The 25,416-nt window shown below is 34.8% G+C and overlaps 1 protein-coding gene across 2 annotated transcripts; it reads left to right on the forward strand.

Annotated features, from left to right (window-relative positions):
- Positions 1 to 2,293: 2,293 nt before the first annotated feature.
- On the forward strand, positions 2,294 to 25,413 carry plin6 (perilipin 6). Of its 2 annotated transcripts, none has more exons than XM_056476001.1 (9): positions 2,294 to 2,458; positions 4,156 to 4,208; positions 7,287 to 7,322; positions 7,398 to 7,596; positions 7,811 to 7,893; positions 8,813 to 9,050; positions 9,817 to 10,022; positions 19,440 to 19,706; positions 22,979 to 25,413. In XM_056476001.1, the coding sequence occupies exons 3-9, from the start codon at positions 7,299 to 7,301 to the stop codon at positions 23,429 to 23,431; spliced, it is 1,470 nt and encodes a 489-aa protein (XP_056331976.1). In that variant the 5' UTR covers positions 2,294 to 2,458; positions 4,156 to 4,208; positions 7,287 to 7,298; the 3' UTR covers positions 23,432 to 25,413. The 2 variants fall into 2 exon arrangements, with proteins under 2 accessions (XP_056331976.1, XP_056331977.1); XM_056476002.1 differs by lacking the exon at positions 4,156 to 4,208 and having other exon boundaries at positions 2,306 to 2,343; positions 2,442 to 2,458.
- Positions 25,414 to 25,416: the final 3 nt, after the last annotated feature.

Below are 25,416 nucleotides of genomic sequence, written 5' to 3' on the forward strand. Positions count from 1 at the left end.
TCCTTTTTTTCAGTGTAGGTGTATAGACATTAATAACTGTGAGGGTTGGGTTTATGGTTGGGGTAGGTGTAGATGTTGATAACAGAATGTAATGGGTAATTTAATAATTAATATCAATAGTTTAATTTCTAGCAATAAACGTATGCGCATGCAGGTCCACTACTCGAGCTTATAATTCATTGTGCTACAGGCTACAGCGAGGTCACACTCCAGTGGTTTGCGCGGTTGCCTCACAGCAAGATGGTGGCTGGCTCAAGTCCTGGCTGCACCAGGAAGACTGTGCAAAGTTTGGATGTTCTCTCTGTGTCTTTGGGGATTAATTCAGGTGCTTCTGTTTCCCCCCAAAGACATGCAAGATAATTTTATTTGTTTATAATTTTATTTTTATTTATATTTACAATGCAAATCCAATTAAATCTACTTGTAAGGTAAACAGCTCTGGTTTCCCCCACAGTCTAAAGACATGACATAGGTGAATTGGATTAACTAAATCGGCCATAGTGTGTGAATGGGAGAGTGTGTGGTTGTTTCCCAGCACTGAGGGTTCTACTCTCAGGTTTGGATTGCGGCAGGTAGGGCATCCTGATAAAGCAACCGCTGTTCTCCATGATGGTGATGGCTAACAAAACATTTTCAGAAAACGTGACAAAGAAGCTAAATTTTGTAGCTGTGTGACAGAAAAAAGAATCAAACTGCAGTCAGTTGTAGTTTAGTTTCTTCAGGGATTGTGCTTGTTAACCGCAAGTGTTTGTCATTAATTCTCAATGACACTCAATTAATCATTGAATACATCCACTAAAAGACAGAAAATATTACTTTACAAATTGCATACAGTAAATCATCAGAACATTTTCATATTAGTCGATAATATGATACTGGTATTTATATTTAAACGGAATAAATATATACAGTATTTACCTATATTTACATAAGGAAAAAATAGATTGAATGATGGGCTCTGTGGAGTTTTCTGTGGGCACAGATTCTGTGTGGGCCAACAGTAGCTAGTTCGTACAGTGTGTAAGAAATAACAAGGTTGGTTTTTGCCTCTCAAAATAAATGTAGGTTTAAGCTGGAGCAAAGAGAAAGTGAAATTTCAAACTGATATTTGACACATAAAATACGGATGAAGCCTGAATTCTCACTCAAAATTAAAAAAAAAAAGAATATTACAGGACAGCTACAAAGAAAGCCACACTATAGCCATCAGAGCAGTGGATTCTGTTGGATAACTCATGTATGAGTTGAAACTAAGCAAATGATTAGGAGAAAAAGTTCAGAAGAAGTTTCTGAAAATCAAAAGAAGAAGTATTTTAAAGGAATGAATGTTTTAAAGCTAACCTCGAGCAAATAAATGCGTCATGAGCATTGACGTCAATTATTTTCCAAAAATAAATAAACCATGAAAATTTTTCTGTCTCCCTCTTAAATGTCTGAGAAAGTAACTGAAAGTAAAAAAAATAAATCTTTATTGTCACCAGACATGTTAGATTGTGAAATGAAATAATACAATAGCCTCCTCTTTTGCTACAGAACCTTTAGGCGAAGTCTGAGAAATTTCCCAAGCTCAAACTGTCAAATGATTGTTTACACTTATTTAAGTCTGCTTTACTGAGTAATTTTAGTTGGAAATTGAGGAAAAACCAACATGACTCTCCAAAGAAAGTCTTTGTGAAGATTTTCCATTATGCCTTGGAAATGTGAGATGACCTTAATGTACTTCTTGTTCAATGATTGATTTTCTCGGAAGAAACTTCAATCTTCTGGTAGTTTATTCCCATTCATTCAATTTCTGAATCAGAACAGGAATGCTGCTGGAAAGGGGTCTGAACAACCCATAAACTTTTGAACTGTGACATTAAAATCATAACTCTCTAGATACATCTGACTAGACTCTCTGTACACAGCAGACATGTTCCTACATCACAAGTTTAGGTTACATTAGATTACATTCTTCAAAATGTCTTGCTCATTAAGGCAGAGACTCTACTTCTCTGTTTATTACAACAAAGAGCTGTCTTTATTGTCTTTCCACAGATTTTACTGAATAGATGTAATTCAGGTATGAACATTGATGTCAATTTTGGTAGCTGATGTAAACAAGTCAAAGAGCATACGTGAGAAATGGCAGTCAAAACTGTCCAAAAATCCCACAGTCCATCAACTGTCTAGTTGGTAAACCAATGGCAAACAACGCCACAGAATCATCTCCACATACGTGGATTGGCCGCACCCTAAATGAGGGGCATCACATGCACCTACCATGAAAAATGACAAATTCATCCAACAAAACCCTCAGATCAGTCACTGCAGACAGACTGAGAACTAACTCAAAGAGTTCAAGTGAGTGTGAGACTATTTAATAACTGATATTTTTGATAACTTCGATAACTATTTAAGATATCTCCGTTTTTTTATTTTGGTATTTTACCATCTCAAAGGACGCAATATCATAAAGGTAAGAACTATTGCTGCTTATTGTCTACTCAGGGTAAAAAATAGTGAAATAGTGTAGTTACAGCAGATGGTAATGTATGTTTTAAGCTTCAATGTAAAAAAAGCCTCTGTGTTGGGATTAAATTGGATTTAATGGGATTTAATTTGACTGTTTTATGCTATAATAATTTTTGACAATAATAAATAAAAAAAAAACTATTTCTTTAATTGTAAATTATAGAATTGGATTCTTAATTATAGCTTTCAGAAATGAATATTTCGCAAGTCTGGCACAATAAATTGTATAAGAAATCGTATATATATATATATATATATATATATATATATATATATATATATATATATATATATATATATATATATATATAAATAAATCTGTACAATAACAGAAACATTACAGCAAGTTTTACTCTGTATTTCAAATGTAATCTATGTAAACCTGGATATAATATAGTTTTAAATTACTACTAATATATCAGAAAATAGGGCGTCACAGTGGGTAGCACGATCGCCTTACAGCAAGAAGGTCACTGGTTCGAGCCACGGCTGGGTCAGTTGGCATTTCTGTGTGAAGTTTGTATGTTCTCCCCATGTTCACGTGGGTTTCCTCCGGGTGCTCCGGTCTCCCCCACAGTCCAAAGACATGCGGTACAGGTGAATTGAATAAACTAAATTGGATGTAGTGTATGTGTTTGAATGCAAGAGCGTATGGATGTTTCCCAGTGTTGGATTGCTGCTATCAAAGAACAACTTTGTTACATTTTCAATATTAAAACCTCCAGCTGCAAAAGGAGCAGAGATCAAGGTGTCATCATGCTATATATAATATAGAAACGCAAAAGGCAGATCATTTTTGCAATGCAGCATAAAACCGAGGAAGAATCAAGTCTACTTCAGAGTCCTGAAAGATGATAAGCTACCCATGTATTATATGTATAAAGTATGTTAAATAATCTAATATATATTTAAATCTCCCAAGGATATTTCACACAAAAAAAATTAATGTGTCATTGGTTCTTCAAATTGTTTCAAACCAGTTTGAAAGTTAAATTTTTTATATTTATGAAACCAGAAGTCATTGGTTTCCATAGCATTCTTATCATAGTACGGGAATCAATGGCTAACAGTTTCCAATATTCTTCATTATGTCCTTGTTTGAGGCGGCATGGTGGCTCAGTGGTTAACACTGTTGTCTCACAGCAAGATGGTTGCTGGTTTAAGTCCTAGCTGGGCCAGTTGGCATTTCAGTGTGGAGTTTGCATGTTCTCCCCATGTTCGCGTGGGTTTCCTCCGGGTGCTCCGGTTTCCCCCACAGTCCAAAGACATCCAGAATAGGTCAATTGAATAAACTAAATTGTCCGTAGTGTATGAGTGTGTGTGAATAAGAAAGTGTGTGGGTGTTTCCCAGTACTGGGTTGCAGCTTGAAGGGCATCTGCTGCGAAATAGAGACTAAGCCAAAGGAAAATGGATGAATAAATGAATATCTTTGTTTGTGTTTAACAGCAGAAAGGTTAAAGTGATATTTGATATCATGTCGTTATTTCACTTTGTATAAAGATTTAAAAATTATGATTGATAATAACTTGATGGATAATCGATTCAAGTTTTTGGTGAACAACCTCTTTAAGGCAGATTACAAGATTTATTTTGTTTTTTTATTGCTATCTTTTATATTACTTATCACTCATTTTCTGCAGGTAAGCACTTGCTCAGAGCTGACATTCACTGAAATTTTGGGCCCGTCTGAGCAGTAAGTAAATCTAAAAAGCACACATTTTATTGTACAAACAGGCCTGTCATTAAGCTTTGATCTAATTTCACATAGTTGGATTTTATTTCATGAGATAACATTTCTTATAAACTCTTTGATCTGTACATTTGACTTGATCTGATAAGAATTAGACAGACTTGGAAGTTTTTGTCTGTCCATGACATTTCAAGGACACAAAATCAGTTGACTGCTTTCATCCCACAATATAACTTACTGCTGGACCCCCCCCCCCCCACCCCCCATATCCTATACTCTAGATTTCATTGTTTAAATATAAGCTCATTTTTCCGGTGTGGTTTAAACACTTAATGAAATTTTCACAGCAAGGGTGTTCAGCATTGACTGGTAATGTCATGTGACATCAGCTGACTTGGAACGGGCAAGTCATATTATTGATTACAAAACATTATTGACGTAGTTGAAATTAAGTATTTTCAGCTGTCAGAAGTAAATACCTTTGGTTTGGTAATCACATTGTATAATTTTTACGATAATGTTAGATTACTGTTTTAAAAGAAGTCTACTCAGGGTTCCCACACTTTAATGAACAGCAGATTCAAGGACTTTTTAAAGCACCATTCATTTTAAATCAAGCTTTTTTTTAACTCCCCCAGCATTTGTAGTGCCATGTACTTAACATTTCATTTATACTTAATATTTAGCTTAAAATGTCAGTCAGAGTAATGATGATGTTTTGAAGGTGTCATTTTAATAAATGTTGACTGTCGTGGTTATAAAAACAATAGACCATTTCAATGTGGTCATGTCATTGGCTTATGAACGTTTCCTGCTTGATATCAAACTATTTCATGACTGTAACAAGAGGCAATTCAATAGTTAAAACAGCTCTCATAACATAATTTACCATTATGTGGCTCTTTTTGGATTTTTGAAGGCTATAGAAATTGAAAATGTAAAACAGGAAATACGTTGGGACCACTGTTTTTGTTTACATCCCTCAAAATGGTCTATACAAGTGTATTTAAATGTGGTTTCTGAAATATTGATAAAATGTGCATTATTTGTCAAATTTAAGATTTTTAGTTCTGTTTTGGACAGCAGCACAGTACAAATACTGAAATAACACCATAAACAAATTCAATTTCAAATTTAATTCAAGCACTTTCAAGGACCTATGTTTGTTTTTAAGTACTTACCAAGTCTTAAATCTAGGGCTGCACAATTTATCATTTCAGCATCAATTTCGCAATGTGATCCTTCGTAATAGTCACATCACTAGCAGTGTTGGGGAAAGTTACTTTAAAAATTATTGCAATACAATATTGAGTTACTCCCTAAAAAAGTAACTAGTTGTGTTACTTAGTTGCTTTTTATGATAAGTAATTTGTTATGCTACTTTTTTTGTCGTGTTACTTTTTCTGACAAGGCTTTATCTCTTTTAAAACCTGCAGGGGTTTTTTTTTTTATCTGCAATTAACAACACACTGTATAACCTTTATTTACCTTTTAAAAAAAACACATAAAAAAAATAAATGAATAATAATGTTATCTTCTGAGAACTTCCTGACCCCAGAGCTACACATGTCAAATACACAGACTAATGACAGTTTAAAGCAGTGTGTTTGCTTCTTTTGTTCCTTTTGTCTTTTTTACAAAAAGTAAAATCAATATCCATTCGGATAATCCTCCTATCCTTTTCTTCAATATTCAAAGTAAAAATAAAATAATAAAATCAAAATAATTAGCATATTTCCATCGCAGAAAAGTAAGACTCTGTCATCGTCCTTTCTGTCTGTTCCTGCATTCTTTCATGGACTGCGTGACTCAACGTGACTACGTTCATTTTTAATTAAATTTATTTAAAAAAAAAGAAAATTATCTAAATTAAATTAAAAAGTAACTCGCATTACGTTTTTTAAAAAGTGTATTATATTAGTATATAAAAACTTTAGCAGATATAATTTTTTTGAAAGTAATGCGTTACTTCACTCGTTACTTAGAAAAGTAATATTATTACGTAACTTGGGTTATTTTAAATGTGTTACCCCAACACTGATCACAAGTATATGCAATATTGAGTCTGGATTATAGTTTATCATTTTGCTAGTGTTTTTTCAGGCCTGTGACTGTGTGAGGGTTTTAATATTGTACCGTTTGTATCATAGAAACATTAATAACGATTAATTTTATGGACATGTATGGATTTATGTTTATAAAACAAAGACTATGCTGTATTTAAATTTGATTATTCAATTACTGTATATTCAATGCTGTATATTTCATTCGCATATTTCTCTATCAGATTTATCTTGATTGTAGATTGTTGATTATACAAATATTGAGCTCGATAATATAAATATTATGCTTGTTATACAAGACTTATTGTGCTCAAGCGCTATACAAATAAACTTGAATTATATTTTATGCACTCCTCTACAGAATATTCCCAATCAATCTAAAATTATAGATCCTTTACAAACATTTATTCAACTCATCTAGTAAAATTGTATAGAATAAGAAAAAAAATATTGCAATGTGTAATTTTTCCAGTGTCATTTATCCCTACTTGAATCCATGTATGAAATTCAAGCACAAAATGCAATCTCGATAATTATTTTCCATACTGAACGATTACGATATATATTTTAATATCAGTTTTTAATGCTTCCAGATTTGAAAGAGTACCCCAACAATGACTCAAGCCACAAAAATTAGAAGATCTATTACATAACATTTTCCGCCAATAAATTGTCGGTTTCTAATATTAGAGAATTCAGTACATCTCTAATATTAACACACTTTTACATTCTCGTTGCACATTTCTGCTGTATAATTGGCTCTTAGATCAATATAGCGTCAAAAAGTCCAGCGCTTATCACTGATATTGACATACATTTTATCGCAATTCGATATATTATCGTTTATCGGCCCAGCCCTACTTCAAGATTCCACAGTACTTTTGAAACATACTAGCAATTCAGTTTAGTGCAATCTGTTCCTTCAAAACAACAAAAGTCAAAACGAAGAAGACATATAAATAATTGGAAATCTTTCTGCGACACAATATGTTTAATATGCTCTGGTTTGCCTCCACAGCACAAAACAGACATGATTAAAACAAGAAACAGTGAGGTGAGTTTCAAGGTTACTCCACACTGTTAATCTTCTGCATCAATATCATGCTAAATGACAGACTTGCCTGTGCAGGGGAATGTCCTAAACCGTGTGGTGAAACTGCCACTGGTCAGCTCCGCGCTGCAGCAGGCCTCATCTGTCTACACAGTTGTGAAAGGACGGTATCCACTGCTGGGGTTTGTGGGAGGTGTAGCAGAGCTGGGTGTCCGTAGTGCATCCACAGCAGCCCTCCAACAAGCTGCTCCACTGCTCCAGAACCTACAGACAGAAAGTGAGTCCTTCATGTTGACATTTGATACGATCTCTATAACTATAATTAATGCAGGGCTGATTTTAATTGCATTCTCATAACAAAAGAACAAAATATCTATAGGGAAAAAAACATATAAAACAGATTCATGTAAATATATACTTCTAAAACTCATTTCACAAAGTACATGTCTTGGTTATACATCAAAATAATGATTTCATTTTGGCTTTTGCAGTTGACGCAGTGAATAGTTATGCACTGGTGGGTTTGGACCAACTTGAGAAGTACTTCCCTATCCTCCAACAGCCCACAGATGAGGTGTGTGTATGGGTGTGTGAGAGAGAAAGACTGGATCATCAGCATAAATTATAACTATTCTAAATATTTACAATTTAAATTAAGTAACTATTTAATAAAATAACTTACATTTACTCTAAGATAAAATATTAATAGTAACATTTTTTTACCATAAGGCAAATGTAAATTTATTTGAAATAAAATGTATATTTCAGCATTACCTTGAGATTACTTAAAAGAACAAAAATAATCAAATTTTAAGCTAATTTAAAAGAAACATAGGATTTTTTAAATCTCCCTGAGTGGCTTACATTTTGGGAATACAGAACATACAGAAGTTCTGGAAACTGTAAAAAATATGATAATTAATTCAACATCTGCACATTTCTTTTTAGTGATACTAAATCTGAGCAGCTATTGCTTAACAATGATTCTCAGTTGTAATCATTAGCAGATTATTAGCTCTCAGAAAATGGAAATGATTACAAAGTTCAGATGTCATCTGGCCATTTAAAGCATTTTGAAGCTGGTGACGCGGGTTTTAAAGACAAACGTTTTACGGGATTTTTAAACAAAGTAGAGCCTGCATATTTTTAATGATACATTTTAAACATTTAGGTCAATAATATGGATTTATAAAATCATTGGGTCAACTTGTTTCGTCATCGTCAGTGTTACTGAGAGGACTTTTCGCGCGCATTTTCGGTTACAAGTAACATCTTTGATTACTACAGCTTTGATGAAATATCATAATCTACAGGAAAAACAGACTTATGTAGACATAATTTTAGATATTTACACTAACATAGGGTCTTTACGTATGATTTGGAGGCAGTTTTTGTTGTGTTTGTCGGTTTCTGTCGGTTTGTTTGCTTATTGGAGAGTTTCCCTTGGAGAGTTCCCCCCTTAAGTTACCTCTGCTCGACTGCTCTCTTCTCAGGTGGTCGCTAATTTGAAGGACGCTTTCTTCTCTCGGCTAGACGATGCTCAGTCTCGGCTGAATGACGAGCTGGACAGGGCCGTGGACAGGTGGGACAGGCTGATAGACCAGATGTGGCGCCTCCTGGCGGAAGCTCAGGGATCGGGCCCGGGACGAGCGATCACTGCGGGTCTGGATGAGCTCATCACGCAGTCAGAGGAGGCGGTGGCGTATTATCTGCCCCTGCCACCCACCCTGCGTAAGGACGTGCACACACTGAACTGACAGCGAGACACGAAAAAAAGTTAGCACAATAGTATTATGCGTATGCGAGATGTAACCACAAGATGGCGCAAATGTTATGTTTGTTTTGGCTTGGTTTAGACTTCGTTCCACATCAACTTACAAACTAAACCATAACCGAGCTCACAGAGGACCACAAAAGTGTTATTAGGAGAAAAAGCATTTTAAAAATGTCAAAAATGTTATATATAATTGAAATACTAAAATAAAAGGGTAAAATAAATCAATAAATAAATAAATAAATATCAATATTCAAATCAATATTTAAATAAATTGACACGCACATGAAATTTCCATAAAATTGTATTATAAATAAAAAATTTGTCAAATTAAAAAGTAAAAATACAGATTGAATTAAAATGAATAATATAAATTAGTTTAAAATGATGTAAACAAATTAATACATAGAGTACTGTAATGAATATATATAATACATAATAACATAATGAAAATAAGTATGGTATTATACAAATAATATTTTAGACCTATTATTAAATATTTTATGATAAGGTATGCGGCACTTGAAAGGTTACACAAATTTTTGCAATGAAAGTTACCTGACACTTGTTTTTTCTCAATTTCAGAAGGATAAAGTCATAAAATAATAAAATATAACAAAATACATTCATCAAATCAGCTGTTTAAACAAATTGGAGCCACTTTCAGTTAATTTCTGAATAATATATTGAAATCACAAGCACTTTGCACTGTCTCATCTATAGGTTATGAGTATGAGAGAATGGTGCAGAGTTATGAAGATGAATACGTTCATGATGACGACGATGAAGATGATGATGAAGAGCCTCCAATGTGGATGCGTATCCGTAGCCTGTTGTTGTGCCTATACTTTCAGCTGTATTACAGACTGATGAAGCTGAGAGAAAGAGTGGACAACATATTGCAGATGCTTGGGGCCGCAGCTGAAACGGTAGGCCTTTGTATAAAAATCACTCTTAATCTTAATTAATTGAATTTCCTGCAACATGTTCATATAATGTTGTGATGACCTCTCCCCAAACTACTTGCTTTTGTACATGATTTACTCAAAGAAGGAAGTATACATACATACATACATACATACATACATACATACATACATACATACATACATATTTACATACAGATACACATAAAATAAGATATACAAGATAAATAATAATTTTTTTAAATTTCAGGTCTATAAATCTTATATACAGGTTTTCGCTGATGAGATGTAGATTCTTCAGTGAAAAGCAATTGTTGAGGTAGTCAGTTAAATGAGAAAATAGCTTGAATTAGAATATTTTTGGCTTATTTTCATGATTGTTTTGTCTAATTTTTTGTTTTTTGAAAACACTCCTGTATCAGATCCTGTATTGACCGAGTCCTAAAACCTACTGGGAAAACAAACTCTTTGTTTTTAGATTAGAATATATTATTAACATGCAAACTCCACACAGAAATGCCAACTGGCCCAGATGGGACTAGAACCAATGACCTTCTTGCTGTGAGGCAACAGTGCTAACCTTTACTCAGATTATACTCTACTTTCAAAAGATTTTGACTTAATTTCAGGCTGTATGACAAATAAAGTCATTATTTCAAAGGAGTATGATGACCATATTTATATATATATATATATATATATATATATATATATATATATATATATATATATATATATATATATATATATATATATATTAGTGCTGGTTCGTTATAGTTGTAGAAAAATAAACCATAAAAGCATTATTTGAAATAAAAATATACAGATCTTAAACTCTTAATCGTATACAAATCTTATACAAAACTTAAATGTTTCTTACGATCATTTTAATGATATCAGTTTTGTTGTCAATGAAGCATTTTTTTTATTTTCATTTAGTTAACTTAATGTAACAAAATAATAAACAAAAAAAACATTAAGCGTAAAATAAAAGACATATGCACACAAAAAAACACAAATGAAAAAGCCTTAAACATATTAATAAAACTGTAAGAGTATTTCACTAATACTAAAATAAAACTGAAAAAGAAAACAAGACGTGAGTCATGAGTCAGTAACGAAGAGTGGTATGTTGAGATCAAATCACAAAATAAATATAGCCACAAACATGTCTGGTTCAGAGACTCAGTCCATACTGAAAGCATGATAACGACAGGGAGTGCCTCCTCAAATCCTCCTCAAACCAGAAAGTATCTTTCTTCTTCATTTAAAATAGCCCCTGTACGTGCCTCAGCACCATGCTGCAGTCATTCCTGCTGCCCTGCCACCCTCAGGCCTTCCTGTCTAGTCTGTAGTCACACACACATAGAAACAATCACAGCAATCACTTGTTCCAAATCATGACCCCTGAGACACATTAAGCTAAGGAAAGACGTGGGGAAAGGCAAAGAAAACTTTCGAGATGTACTCAAACATGAGTTCATAGGTCTATTGAGCATGACCTTTTCAGTATGTGAAGCATTTTTAGTGACAGAATTTATTAGTTTTATAATTTCAAATTATTTTTACATTTGAGCTTCTAGTTGATTTCAAGCCTTTTTCTTTGGCTTGCCTTCCTAAAGATAAGAAGACTTTAACTTCATTTTTAGCGTTTAAGTGAAGTTCAAGTATAGTTTATGTAGAAATATACTAATATTAATGTGCTAGAATACTTGTAAGTGCATTTCAAGTAGTTTGATGCTACTTGGGACCAAGTTCACTTAGTAAACTTTTTGTTTAAATGCAGCCCATATAAATTGTTTGCAATCACTTACCTTATTTTTTTAAGCCCAATGAAATTTGTTTTGCAGTGTAGCTGTAAATTCAAATGTTTACAACTGTTACATTTAGACTACCTTAAAAAGTGTACTTTTATAAAGGGACAACACTGTAAAAATGATTAGTTACTTTAAGCGAGTAAACCAATTGCCTTAAAAGCAACAAGTTGACTTTACAAAAATAATGTAAGTAAACCCATTGTAACTTGGAAGTTGACTTAATTTTTATAATAATGCAAATTGTAATCATCATTCATTTTCTTTTCGGCTTAATCCCTTTATTAATCCAGGGTCACCACAGCGGAATGAACCGCCAACTTATGCAGCACGTTTTTACGCAGCGGATGCCCTTTCAGCTGCAACCCATCTCTGGGAAACATCCATACACACTTATTCACACTCATATACTATGGACAATTTTTAGTCTACCCAATTCACCTATACCGCATGTCTTTGGACTGTGGGATTTTCTGTATCTAGCAAAATTACATACGGTAAAGTAATTTGGTCACACTTTATTTTGATGGTCCACTTGAGTATTAGTAGACTGTCTGCTGAATATCTATTGATACTGCTCCTTCAACAGACATTTAACTGACTATAAGAAACTTTACATGTCAACAAGTACATGTCAACTTACACTAACCCTATCCCCAACCTAACAGTCTTCTTTTAATCTAATGAGAATTAGTTGACATGTAGATGCAATGTAACTTAAATTCAACAAATGGACCATCAAAATAGTGTGACCAAAAAATCTGCTCTTCCAGACTCCAGTGTCTTCTAAAATTGTAGATTTTATAAACTTAATAACGCACCAAATAAGTAATATTGTAATACAGTAATTATTTGAATAGAATAAAAAAATAGTCTGACACTGTAAAAGAGATTAATTGACTTAAAAAAGTGAGTTCAATTAGCGTAATTATAAAAATAAAGCCAACTTAAGCCAAAGTTACAATGAGTTTACTTACATTATCTTTTGTAGGGGTTATTTACAGTTTATCACCCATATAATAAGCAGTCTGTCAGATGAAGAAGAGCCGGAGTCAGAGATTCAAATAAATAAATAAAGTTTACTGAAAATAGTTTGCAGTTTCATTAGCAGAAGCCAGCTTCAACACTCTCAATGGCCGCTATGGACTTACAGTACAACAATGCAGCAATTATGCTCTTTACACAAGTCCAGAAAATGTGTGATCCAGGTAAACAGTTCACATTGGTTACAGCAAAAATAGACAATTCTAAATGTGTACGTCAATGAGGGATTGTATGTAACTCCAGATATAAATGGCAGCATCGTTCTTGGGGTCAGGCTGACCCTAAACTATTAAGAGGTGATCTCCGACATGTAAAAAGCTGAACCATGTATGCACACACAGATGCAAGAGACAATCTGGTATGAAAACTTAAGGTTGTTTCTTGTACTTTCAGCTGTCTTATCAAACTAGTTCAAAACTGGTTTAATCGACATTGGGCTACAATATTCTCACTACACACAAAGTCTATCGAGCATAAAAAGGAATAGAGGGAGAGAGGGAAGTCTCGATGACCTATGACCTGGTTTGTGTGTCTCCTGGAAACAAAGTTAAAACAGACAGACAATGAGAAGAGCAAGGACACTGAACATTCTTACATAAAGCAGTGTGTTAACTTATTCATTAGTTAAAATCAATTCAAAGTTAAATACTCATTCAATTAATCAACTAATCATATTTAATAAAAATAATGAGAAACAGGATGATGAGAAAAAGATAAACGTTGATCCATGCTGAGACGAATTGGAAGGTATAGAAATCTGAATCCTTCACTTTGTAAAGTCATCATGTTGCTTTTAAGGCTATTGGTTTACTCGCTTTAAGTAACTAATCACTTTTTACAGTGTATAACAAGGGATTGTTAAAATATATATAGCAAACTTTATATTAAGGTGTCCTTTTTACACATTCTGTGTACTTTTTATAGTAGTTATAATTACCTATGCATAATAACATGTAACTAACCCTAGACCTAACACTGTAAATAAATTATATATAATTTTAGTACACTTTAAAGTATACTCTAAGTAAACTAGCTGTGTACTTGATACATTGCAAGTATATTTGTAGGATTTGAAATGCACTTAACATTATGTATGATTTTTATATTATTGTTTCATAGTTTTTTGTAAGTTTTAGTCACTCATTTGTATTCTTCCTTAAATTAACATTATTATTTAGGCTGGTTGGAGACGCCTGAGCATCTGAAAGTCTAACATTAATCCTTTAGTGATTCTAAAATGGAGATTAAAATAAATGATGAAATGTTTGTGTGCTTAAAAGGAAGGCTGTTTTGTTTCATAGAAATCAAAGTTGAAATCAAGAAGTCAGTCTGCTGAATGTTTTTAACGGAAGTGCTTTTTAAACAGAGGATAGTCATGATTGAGTTGAAAACCCAGTGGGATTTAGTGCTACGTGCTGTTTGGCGGTCACTGCTTGTGACTTAAATACCCACCAAATCACTCGCACACAGAGATTACAGACTGAGCTACAGGATGAGGAGATGTGGAGATTGCAGGAAAGAACAAACATAGTGCCAGTGTTCAGCAAAATCAAGCCCTCCACCCTTAAACGACTGTACACTTTGATAACATTTATATACATTTGTGGTCAGAATTATTGGCACTCTTGATAAATATGCAAAGAAAGCTTCCTTACACATTGGCCTCAGTTATTGGCACCATTTCGTTCAATACTTTTTGCACCCTTCATTTGCTTTGATGATAGCTCTGAGTCTTCTTCATAATGACTAATGAGGCTGGTGAACATGAGATGAGACCATTGTTTCATACACAGCCTCTTCAGATCCTTCACACTCCCAGGTTCACGTTGTTGCCCTCTGTTCAGTTCACCACGTTCATTCCCCATAGGGTTCAGTTCAGCACACGAGATGGCCATTGCTGAATCATTATTTTGTGCTCAGTGACCCATTTTTGTGTTGATTTTGATTTTTGTTTTGAGTCCTTGTCCTGGTGGAACAAGTCAATTATAAGACCTCTAGCAGAGGCAATCAGGTTTGAATTGGTTGGATTTGTACAGGATTTCTATAACATATAAATTTGGGTGTACTAGTTTTGGACCGTTATCGTAAGTTATTTAGTTAGATTAGCTCCAGATTTGGCTTCAGTAGGAACTAATCTAATGTACATGCACAATTATAATATTGTATAGTAATATACAATAAATTCATATAATATGAATTTAAAAGATAGATTTGTGAGGCGGTGACGCTGTGGCGCAATAGGTAGCGCTGTCGCCTCACAGCAAGAAGGTCGCTGGTTCGAGCCTCGGTTGGGTCAGTTGGCATTTCTGTGTGTAGTTTGCATACATTTCCTCTGGGTGCTCCAGTTTCCCCCACAGTCCAAAGACATGCAGTACAGGTGAATTGGGTAGACTAAACTGTCCGTAGAGTATGTGTGTGAATGAGTGTGTGTGGATGTTTCCCAGAGATGAGTTGCATCTGGAAGGGCATCCGTTGCTGTAAAACATATGCTGGATAAGTTGGCGGTTCATTTCCGCTGTGGCGACCCCAGATTAATAAAGGGACTAAGCTGAAAAGAAAATGAATAAATGATTTGTGAGGGCTGTACTTATATATGCTGAGCACTGTGTATTATAAGATGTCCAGGACCACCAGCAGAGCAATAGGCTCACACAATTAAAGATTTAACTTATTTAATTGTGGACATGGGTACCTTTTGATTTCTGTTAGTACCAAACTCATTTTTTGTGATTAAAAAGAAAAACAGTTAGTAGTGTTTGGAGTTCTAGTAGTGTCTTACAAATGAATGTAGTGGAGTTTGTTTTTGAATGAGATCGTTTTTCTTAAATCCCTCTCATAATGTATTTGGTGGTTTAGCTACAACTGATTTCTTTACAGTTTCAATTGCAGCTGCAATTCTCTAGCTCTTATGCCTGTAGAGTCTTTTCTATTTGTACTATTCTCCTCAAAGTGCATTGACCCTTTAACTGCCGCACCAAGAAAACACTTTTGGATTGGATTTTTTAACTCCTACTTTTACTAGTTAACACACTCAATGCATCCCATAATTTCTCAAATATCAACTTCTACCAAATGGTAGATATGTCGGGTAAAAGTACTGGAATTAATACATATACTATGAAAATATGAAGTGCAAGAGCAATTTATTTAAAAACATTATAAAAATAAAACATGCTTGAACACTAAACTATCTTTATTTTTTGAAGTATGCCATGAAATATTTCAACACATTTTCTTGTTTCTTTTACAATAAAACCAAAATCAAGTTGGATTATGTACAGTGCTGTGTAATGTAAATCATTATTTAAAACAGTCATTCTGTAAATGACTTAAACAGTCATTATTTAAAACAGGCAAAATATGGTCAACCATTTGAGCAGGCAGTTAAAGGCTTAAGACAGTATAGACACTTCTCCAGGCCGATTCGTAACACATCCAGTTAATTGGAGCTTCTTATTTATTATATAATGGAACTTCTTTTCAATGCTTTAGCTATATATTTACACCCACTTTCTACAATATCAGAAATTAAGGTACAAAAGCTACACCCTTTCAGAAGATACATTGTTTATATAAAATCACTGTATTAAAAAACACTGAAGCTCATAAATCTTTGATCAAATATAAATCCAGGTATCTACTCTATAGTATTAATAATGTAACATTATTTAGAGCACACCTCAGTTCTGTAGCTAAACTGATGGGAAAATCATTCATTCTCATGTCTAGCTAGAAACCCCAGACACAGACTGACCTGTTAGACACATGGCCTATCTCAGACAAGCGTTCCGTGGGTAGACAAGTTTGTGTACTAAGGATCAAAGGGGCAAGGTGGGCTATTGTCTGTACAGAGTCCTTCGCTGCTTTCCCAGCAGTAGGGTGGAGAGTAATTGGGTCCGAAAGCACGAAAGCCCCTGTGCACCGTGTTCAAAAGAATCTTCATTAACCAACTCTAACAGACACCCCGGAGAGTCCGGAGCGCAGAAATGCGAGTGTGTGCTACCGGGACTGATGCTGAGCTGTCAGAAACACACACAAGACTAAGACTTGGCGGCATAATGCCCTACAGTAATTCACGTGTTGGTCACGGGCTGTGCAGTGGACCGGAGGCGAGGTGATGGGCTTATGACAATGGGAGTCGAGAACACAGAGTGGACTTTCAAATTTGGCCGACCCACTTTTTTTCTCACCTAAATGAACTGCCAATAGTTGGGGAGTATTACTGCCAAAGCAGGGCTGTTTGTGCCTGTGTCCGCCAGACTGCTCTTGTGTGTTCTCGCTCACGTTGCCTGATGGCAGATGAAGCTGCACGTGAGACGTTGGCTACTTGTGGGATGTGCAGACAGGCCTTGATAATAACCCAGGTTTTAACGCGATTGCCTTGTTTAAAATCAACTTAAATGTGATGCATATGTACATAAAACTTTTAAAAGTGTAGTTGATGCACATATATTTTTGGTCTGATAAGAAAATGTCCATAAAAGACACTTTCAAAAAACAAAAGTACGTGTTTCTCACTTTGGTGGCACCTTTAAAAAGCTACATTTTAAGCACTAATATGAACCTTTAAAGTACAAATTCTGAGAATTACAATGTAAAACCTCTATCAAATGAATTTCTTGATCACTGAATGAACAATTATTACTTTGTGGCAGTTTCTCACGTGATTTCTTGATAATTATTTAAAAATTAATTAGTGCTGTACCCAATTTAAGTTCAGGTACATAATGTGTTCAGGCAACAATTATGCATAAGAACTGTTATAGACTAAAAACATGCAATGGGTTTATTTTGGTTTTAAGTTTATACCAAAGTGGCAATATCTGTGTCTAATATTTTCTGAGGCTATGGCAATTTCATTTTTAAACTGAGACTTAAGCACGCTTTATTTGACACAAATATCTTTTGACCATCTCCATATATGACTTTTTGAAGTGGTACACTTGCTTGGTGCTTCACCTGGTACACCAACATTAAAGGGGACCTATTATGCAAAAATCACTTTTATAAGGAGTTTAAACTCTGTTGTGTGGCAATATAGCCAGTCTCTAATGATAAAAATGAATAAAGTTTTTATAATCACACTTGGGGCAGCACAGTGGCACAGTGGGTGGGTAGTGCTGTCGCCTCACAGCAAGTGTGTTTCTGTGTGGAGTTTGCATGGATTTCCTTCGGGTGCTCCGGCTTCCCCCACAAGTCCAAAGACATGCGGTATAGATGAACTGGGTGAGCTAAAATTGTCCATAGTGTATGAGTGTGTATGGATGCTTCCAAGTGATGCGGTGCAGCTGGAAGGGTATTCTTTGGTGGTTCATTCCGCTGTGGCATCTCCTGATTAATAAAGAGACTAAGCCAAAAAATAAATGAATGAATGAATTATTACACTTGATAAAAACAGAAAGTCTGCAGAAACACTTTGATTAACATTCTGCCTTTGTACATGTTATTAGAGGGGGAAAGTCCCATCCATTAGGTAGGATCTTTCCCTCATTAGCATAAACAGCCCTGAGTGAGAAGCAGCCATCCACCATTAATTGCTAAAGATAATGCCAGTGACTAAGATGCATTATGAATGAATTTTAGTATGCACAAATAAACACTAGTCGCAAAAAAGTACAAGTGTCTCACTGGGGTGGTACCTTTAAAAAGGTACATTTTAAGCGCTAATATGTACATTTAAAGTACAATGAATTACAATAGTTACAATGTAAAAACTTTATCAAACAAATTCCTTGATCGCTGAGTGAACAATTATTACTTTGCGTCAGTTTCTCAAGTGTTTTCTTGAACACACAAGATGGAAACAGTGCTTTATTTGGAAAATTATTTTTTGCAAAAGTTAAATTCACAGCTTAACTGGAAACGTAGCGTCTGTGGGTCACTGAGTCCTTCAAACAAGTCAAATCGTCCTTTTTACACTTTAGCACTTAATTTTTTTAATTTAATCAAATTTACTTCAAATCACACTTAATTTTACTAATAGAGCAGTAATTGCAATTTTAAATGGCAGAAAATAAACATATTTGCATTATTTATACATAGAACAAGAAAAAAACTATTTAATCTAAAAAGATGAAGAGATTTTGAGAAGAGTGAAATAAAACGAGACAAGAAAATCAAACAAGCAAGTCTAAACATTTAGAAACAGAGAATGGCGAGCAGGATAGGGACAACATTATTGTGCAAATTGTAGGACTGTCTCTTTTGTGAGTCTCAAAAAGTTTACTTGACCCCAACTGTGGTTGACAATACCAGTTTTCATAGCAGTTGCAGTTTGCTTTGTTTGTTGCTTTATTTGCTCAGAGCATAGAGAGTATCCGCAAAAAAACCCTTTCACGTTTCTGCAAGTTGTCTGTGGGTGTGTAAACAGAGTCATTACTGCCACTTCATCAAACTGTAAGGCCCCATTTACAGTTCACCAGGTTCAGCAATGAAAATGTGACTTCATTAAAGCTCTTCGCAGACCATATGATCGGTTGGGCTGTCACGTTTCCTTTTAAACACCAAATGGTGTTATTATCAGGTCTATCAATGTTTCCTGACCAGCATTTATCATATTCAGGTGGGTCTAAAGAAGCTGATGGAGATGGTGGAGATGCTGCTGCAGCTGCTTCTGTCCTTTTACACCACTCGGGTTCATCATGTGGAGGAGCTGCGTTCTCTGCTGGTGTCTCGGCTCACAGCAGGTCTGCAGGCACTGACAGTTTGGCCTCCTGTACAGCAGATGCTGGTTCTGCCTACACAGGTTCGCAGCCTCATGAATGACCTGCTGGAACTGGGACAGATTCTCATACAGCTGCTCATCAACACCACCCCGCTCTACGACCTGGTGAGCAGCACAACATTCATCTAAATTCTGTCAATAAAACACACGTGCAGTTTTAGTGAAAATGAACACTGCTCTCAAGGAAAGTCTGAGGCAGAATGATTGAGTCTGAACATCATTTTCTACTATTTAGAGTTGATAGGATGAACGAAGCTAAATATGTCACTTTGTGTTCATCATAGTCTGTATTGCACTAACCACATGGCCTAGTTTATTTTCTCTCTGTGTTACTGTGTTTCTTTCTTTTTTCATTTAGTGCTGTACCCAATTTAAGTTCAGGTACATAATGTGTTCAGGCCATAATTAAGCTTCATTTATGCATAAGAACTGTTATAGTCTAAAAACACCTCCAATTGGTTGCACATTGGGTTTAAATTGGTTTGATGTTCAAACCAAACTGGCAATATCTGGGTCTTCTATTTTCTGAGGCTGTAAAATGACAATTTCGTTTTTAAACAAAGACATAAAAAATACGTGAAAACACCCTTTATTTGACACAAATATCTTTTTAAATATTTCTTAAATGATGTTTAACAGAGCAAGGAAATTTTCACAGTATGTCTGATAATATTTTTTCTTCTGGAGAAAGTCTTATTTGTTTTATTTCAGCTAGAATGAAAGCAGTGTTTATTTTTTTAAAAAACATTTTTTAAAATGTCAAAATTATTAGCCCCTTTAAGCTCATTTTTTTTCCGATAGTCTGCAGAACAAACCATCGTTATACAATAACTTGCCCAATTACTCTAACCTGCCTAGTTACCTTAATTAACCTAGTTAAGCCTTTAAATGTCTTAAGCTGTATAGAAGTGTCTTGAAAAATATCTAGTCAAATATTATTTACTGTCATCATAGCAAAGATAAAATAAATCAGTTATTAGAAATGAGTTATTAAAACTATTATGTTTAGAAATGTGTTGAAGAAATCTGCTCTCCGTCAAACAGAAATTGGGGGAAAAATAAACAGGGATAATTTTGACTTCATTTTGACTTATATATAAATAATTTTGACTTCAACTGTATATATGACTGAGTGGTACACCTGCTTTGTACTTCACCTGGTACACCAATTACTTTTATAAGAGGTTTAACCCTTGTGCACTGTTTAAATTTACTACCCTTTTGTTATGTCCAGGATGAAAACATCCCCTGAATTAAACTCCTGTAAAAAATGCATCAGATAAATCTATTAAATCAACCTCAGGCCTGATCAAAACTACTAAATTGTTTAGAAAATTACAGGATTTTAACTCTTTAATTGCCAATTTCATAAAGGATGTCACTGATTTGGTGAAATAACATACACAAAATGATGCATTTTGAACATAAAAAAGCAGTTGTGGGCTCAATTTTTTGGACATGTGAATGATTAGTAACAACATTGGCTTTGATGCATTGTTAGATTTTCATTTACTGTTGGTGGCTGTTTTTCCCCTATTGACATCCATTATAACCACATTTAATGGTGCATGAATACACAGTCTTTGTTTTTATTTACTCCATGTAGTTCTGAGAACTGAGATGCATATTTCGTTTTCTCAGACACATCAAGTTAAGTGTGTAAAGGTCACTCTCACACACTCAGACACATACACACACTAAAGGGTAAACGGTGCCAACTGATGATCAACTGTAAAAATTACAAATTTGACCTCTTCCCAAAGAGGAAAACCAGCAACAATCAAAAATGCATGATTATATAGTGTCATGGTTTTGTAAGTAAAAGTGGTTATAATGGAAGTCAATGGGGCAAAATTAATTAAATTAGGGAGAAAAAAATAATTCATCAAAAACAATGCATCAAAGGTAAATATTGTTTCACATGTCCAAGACATTAATAATTACTTTTTAATAATTACTTTTTATACTGAAAATACATCATTTTGTGTGTTTTTTCACCAAATCTGTCACATCATTTATTAATTTGGTTAAAATCCTGTAATTTTCTGAGCAATTTAGTAGTTTTGATCAGGCTTGAACAACAGATTTATGCAAAAAATTTGAAAGAAATATTTATCTGATGCATTTTTACAGCAGTTTAATTCAGTTGATGTTTTTGTTCCTAACAGAACAAAAGGGTAGTACATTTGCTCAGAGTGTGTCCTGGAGGTTTTTTTAAATTTCAAAGCATTTTCTCAAAATATGTTTAAAATAAGATTTGTCATCAAAATTCATTCCGCCAGCTGAAACACAGAAAAAGTTCTGTGTGGATGAAAACATCCCTAACAGTGCATAAGGATTAAACACCGCCTCTAATGATAGAAATTCATTAATTACATTTTTTTATAATCACACTTGATAAAAACATTTTGCAGAAACACTGTGATTGACATTCTCCCCTTGTACATGTCATCAGAGGAGGAATGTCCCACCCATTAGTGACAATTTCTCCTTCATTAGCATTAACGGCCCTGAGTGAGAAGCAGTTGTCCACCATTAGAGTTTTAGCACCCTACCTGCTGAAGATATTGTCAGCAACTTAGATGCTAAAAGTCCTAAGAGTTTTAGGATTCACAAGTGAACACTGTGGTCTCCATTGACGGGCTTCTTCTGAGCCACACCTTTTGCAATTTTCAGTTTTTCACAGAGATAACGTTACTCCTGTTTTGAATCTGCCACTATGCTGACACATATCCATTTGTAACTCCGCCCTCTTTTGAAAAGAGCACAATCTCATTTAAATTTAAAGTGGCAGTCACCAATACAGCCTAATCTTCCATTGTTTGTAGCCGCATCCTCTGGTTACCATTGAAACATCTGTGGAGATTGGTGTCGTGCAAATCTTCGCACAGAGATAACGTTACTCCTGTTTTGAATCTGCCACTATGCTGACACATATCCATTTGTAACTCCGCCCTCTTTTGAAAAGAGCACAATCTCATTTAAATTTAAAGTGGCAGTCACCAATACAGCCTAATCTTCCATTGTTTGTAGCCGCATCCTCTGGTTACCATTGAAACATCTGTGGAGATTGGTGTCGTGCAAATCTTCGCAAATTCTCAGTAGCATTTGTAAATAGATCTGAATTAATAACAATAATGGTACATGTGATTTCAGATTCTTGCTGTTCATTTAAAATGTAGAATAATTGTAAGTTTAGAAATCAGTATTCATAATTTCAGCATTTTCTCATCGAATTAGAGAGGATTTGGTCCTAGATTAACTGCAAATATGGTTGCAGATTAAACGGGACATTGACTAAATGGAATCAAATTTCCAAAATACTAAAAATAAGAATCAGAGTCTTACGATAAGACCGTTTGGTTCTCCTCTCTCAGGTGAAACAGGTGTCTGATCTAGATGCTGCAAACAACCCAACTCCAGATGAGGTTCCCGAGAGTCCCTCTGGCCGTGCCTCTGCAAACAGCCTCTTCCTCAAGGCCATGGATGGTCGTCCACGTCGCCGCAGAAGCCTTTATGCCCGTTCCCGCCGCGGGTCCAGCAGTGGGGTTCCAACCAGCCCAGTTCCCTCCCCAACTCCAACCCCAAGCCCGGTCCCAGCAAATGGACGTAAAGGCAGTTTGAAGATGGATTCCAACTCAGTGGGGCCTCCAGAGCTCGACACATTGGCTGTGCCCACCACCGATATGATCCGCCGCCGTTCCTCGACCACAGAGGTCCTGCTGGCTCCCATTATGCAGTTTGTAACACAGAGCCAGCGAGCGTTTGAGTATCTGAGCTCCTCAACTGAAGATCAGGTCTTACCTGTGGTGGAAACCACAGAGCACTAGGGTCTACTTATCTTCTACATTAAACCTACATTTAATTACAGATCATTTAATTACAGATCATTCGGTTTGCTGGTTGTTATGAAGAGTACAGCAAACACACCATTGAAAAAAACTAATAGAATAAATCCTTTAGTTTGCCTACATAAAACAATCATATCGTTACAATTTAACTTTTGGATAAAATCATTTACCTAGCATTGAGAATGTGCAGATCATTAAATCTATCAAGCATTGTTTCAGCTATGTGTATTACTTCCGTACATTAAAAATACTATAGTAATTTATAGTACATACTATAGTGGCTTTGAACCGTACTAGTACTTGAATAAATGTTATTATAAACAAACAAATTATCCAATATTGTTGTCAGTTTATGCAACTATATTATACTACACTACACGGTTTACTGTTGTAAAACTACATAGGATATTTAAACAGCAAAAATCAGTCCAAGGCACTCGAAAAATGTGGAAAAATATTAAAAAGCCTTTTTTCACATGGCTAATCCTTAAAAAACCTATGAGTTTCGGCAAAGAACTGCCTTCAGGGTATGATTTGGTTTGTTTGATCTTGGATTTTTATACATAGGCTGCTTATTACAGTTCATCAGTTCACGATTACTATAAAGTACTATAGTATTTTTTATGTGAATTAGAATGGAAAACAGTATGGATTTGCTTCCTGCAGTGCCATTTGTGTATGTGGCATTTTATTGCTTTCATTGTCTGATTGTAGTAGTTAGTGCTTATAAACGTATGACGTAACAAAACATTTTGTGTAGAGCAAACAAATGTATTTCTACTCCTGAGCCTCCTTGCATTCTGTGGAGAGTTGGATTCATGATTGATAATGATTAGCTGGAAACCGCCCAATGTGTGTTTAATCAAGAGAAGATGATAAAAGTATATGAATAACGTTACTTTGATTCTTTATGGGCTGATTTATGCTTTGTTAAGCAAGTGCTGATAGAAAAAACTGTTACGCAAAGATGTGTATGAACGGTCACCGAAGGGTGTTAAATGATGTTACACAAAGTACAAAAATACACAATGTAAAAAAAAAGTGTTACATGTTTCAAGCTTTTAGCTAAAATCCCTACAGTCTGTTGTGCTTTTTCCTGTAACAAACGTAATATTGACTTTAAATGTAATTAAACATTTTAGTAAATGCAATTGTTGTTTTGAGTACTTAAAAAACTTATTAAAAAAATAAGTTCAAGAATCTTGGTGTGATTCTGGAGTCAGATCTGAGTTTCAATAGTCATGTCAAAGCAGTTAGTAAATCAGCATACTATCATCTCAAAAACATTGCAAGAATTAGATGCTTTGTTTCCAGTGAAGACTTAGAGAAACTTGTTCATGCTTTTATCAGCATTAGGGTGGATTACTGTAACGGCCAGTTACAGACAGTTGCAGCTCATCCAGAACGCTGCGGCCAGGATTCTGACCAGAATCAGCACATCACACCTGTCCTCAGGTAGATTTTAAAGTATTACTACTTGTCTTTAAATCACTAAATGGCCTAGGACCTCAATAGATTAGAGATATGCTCACTGAATACAAACCTAACAGATCACTCAGATCTTTAGGATCATACAAACTAGAAATTCCAAGAGTTCAGTCAGAGCAGGGTGAATCCACCTTCAGCTATTACGGAATCAGCTTCCAGAAATGATCAGATGTGCTCCGACATTAGGCACATTCAAGTAAAGACTGAAAACACACCTGTTTAGCTGTGCCTTTACTGAATGAGCGCTGTGCTTTATCCAACAGATTGCGCTATGATGTCTTTCTTTTCTTTTTCACTCTTTTATAACCTGTTTTAACACATTTTAATCTTTTTTTTTTATTACTTTTATTATGTTTTTATTTTCTTATACTTGTTTCTTTTATTCCCGTTTATGTAAAGCACTTTGAATGACCATTGTGTATGAAATGTGCTATATAAATAAACTTGCCTTGCCTTACTATTTGAGCAGTGAATGA

The sequence above is a fragment of the Danio aesculapii genome, chromosome 16 (assembly GCF_903798145.1).
Source record: "Danio aesculapii chromosome 16, fDanAes4.1, whole genome shotgun sequence".
Taxonomy (NCBI): domain Eukaryota; kingdom Metazoa; phylum Chordata; class Actinopteri; order Cypriniformes; family Danionidae; genus Danio; species Danio aesculapii.

Coding starts and splice junctions, on each gene's coding strand:
- plin6 (XM_056476001.1), top strand. CDS start 7,299: ATGATTAAAACAAGAAACAGTGAG. Junction 7,323..7,397: donor TTAAAACAAGAAACAGTGAG/GTGAGTTTCAAG, acceptor TTGCCTGTGCAG/GGGAATGTCCTAAACCGTGT. Junction 7,597..7,810: donor CCAGAACCTACAGACAGAAA/GTGAGTCCTTCA, acceptor TGGCTTTTGCAG/TTGACGCAGTGAATAGTTAT.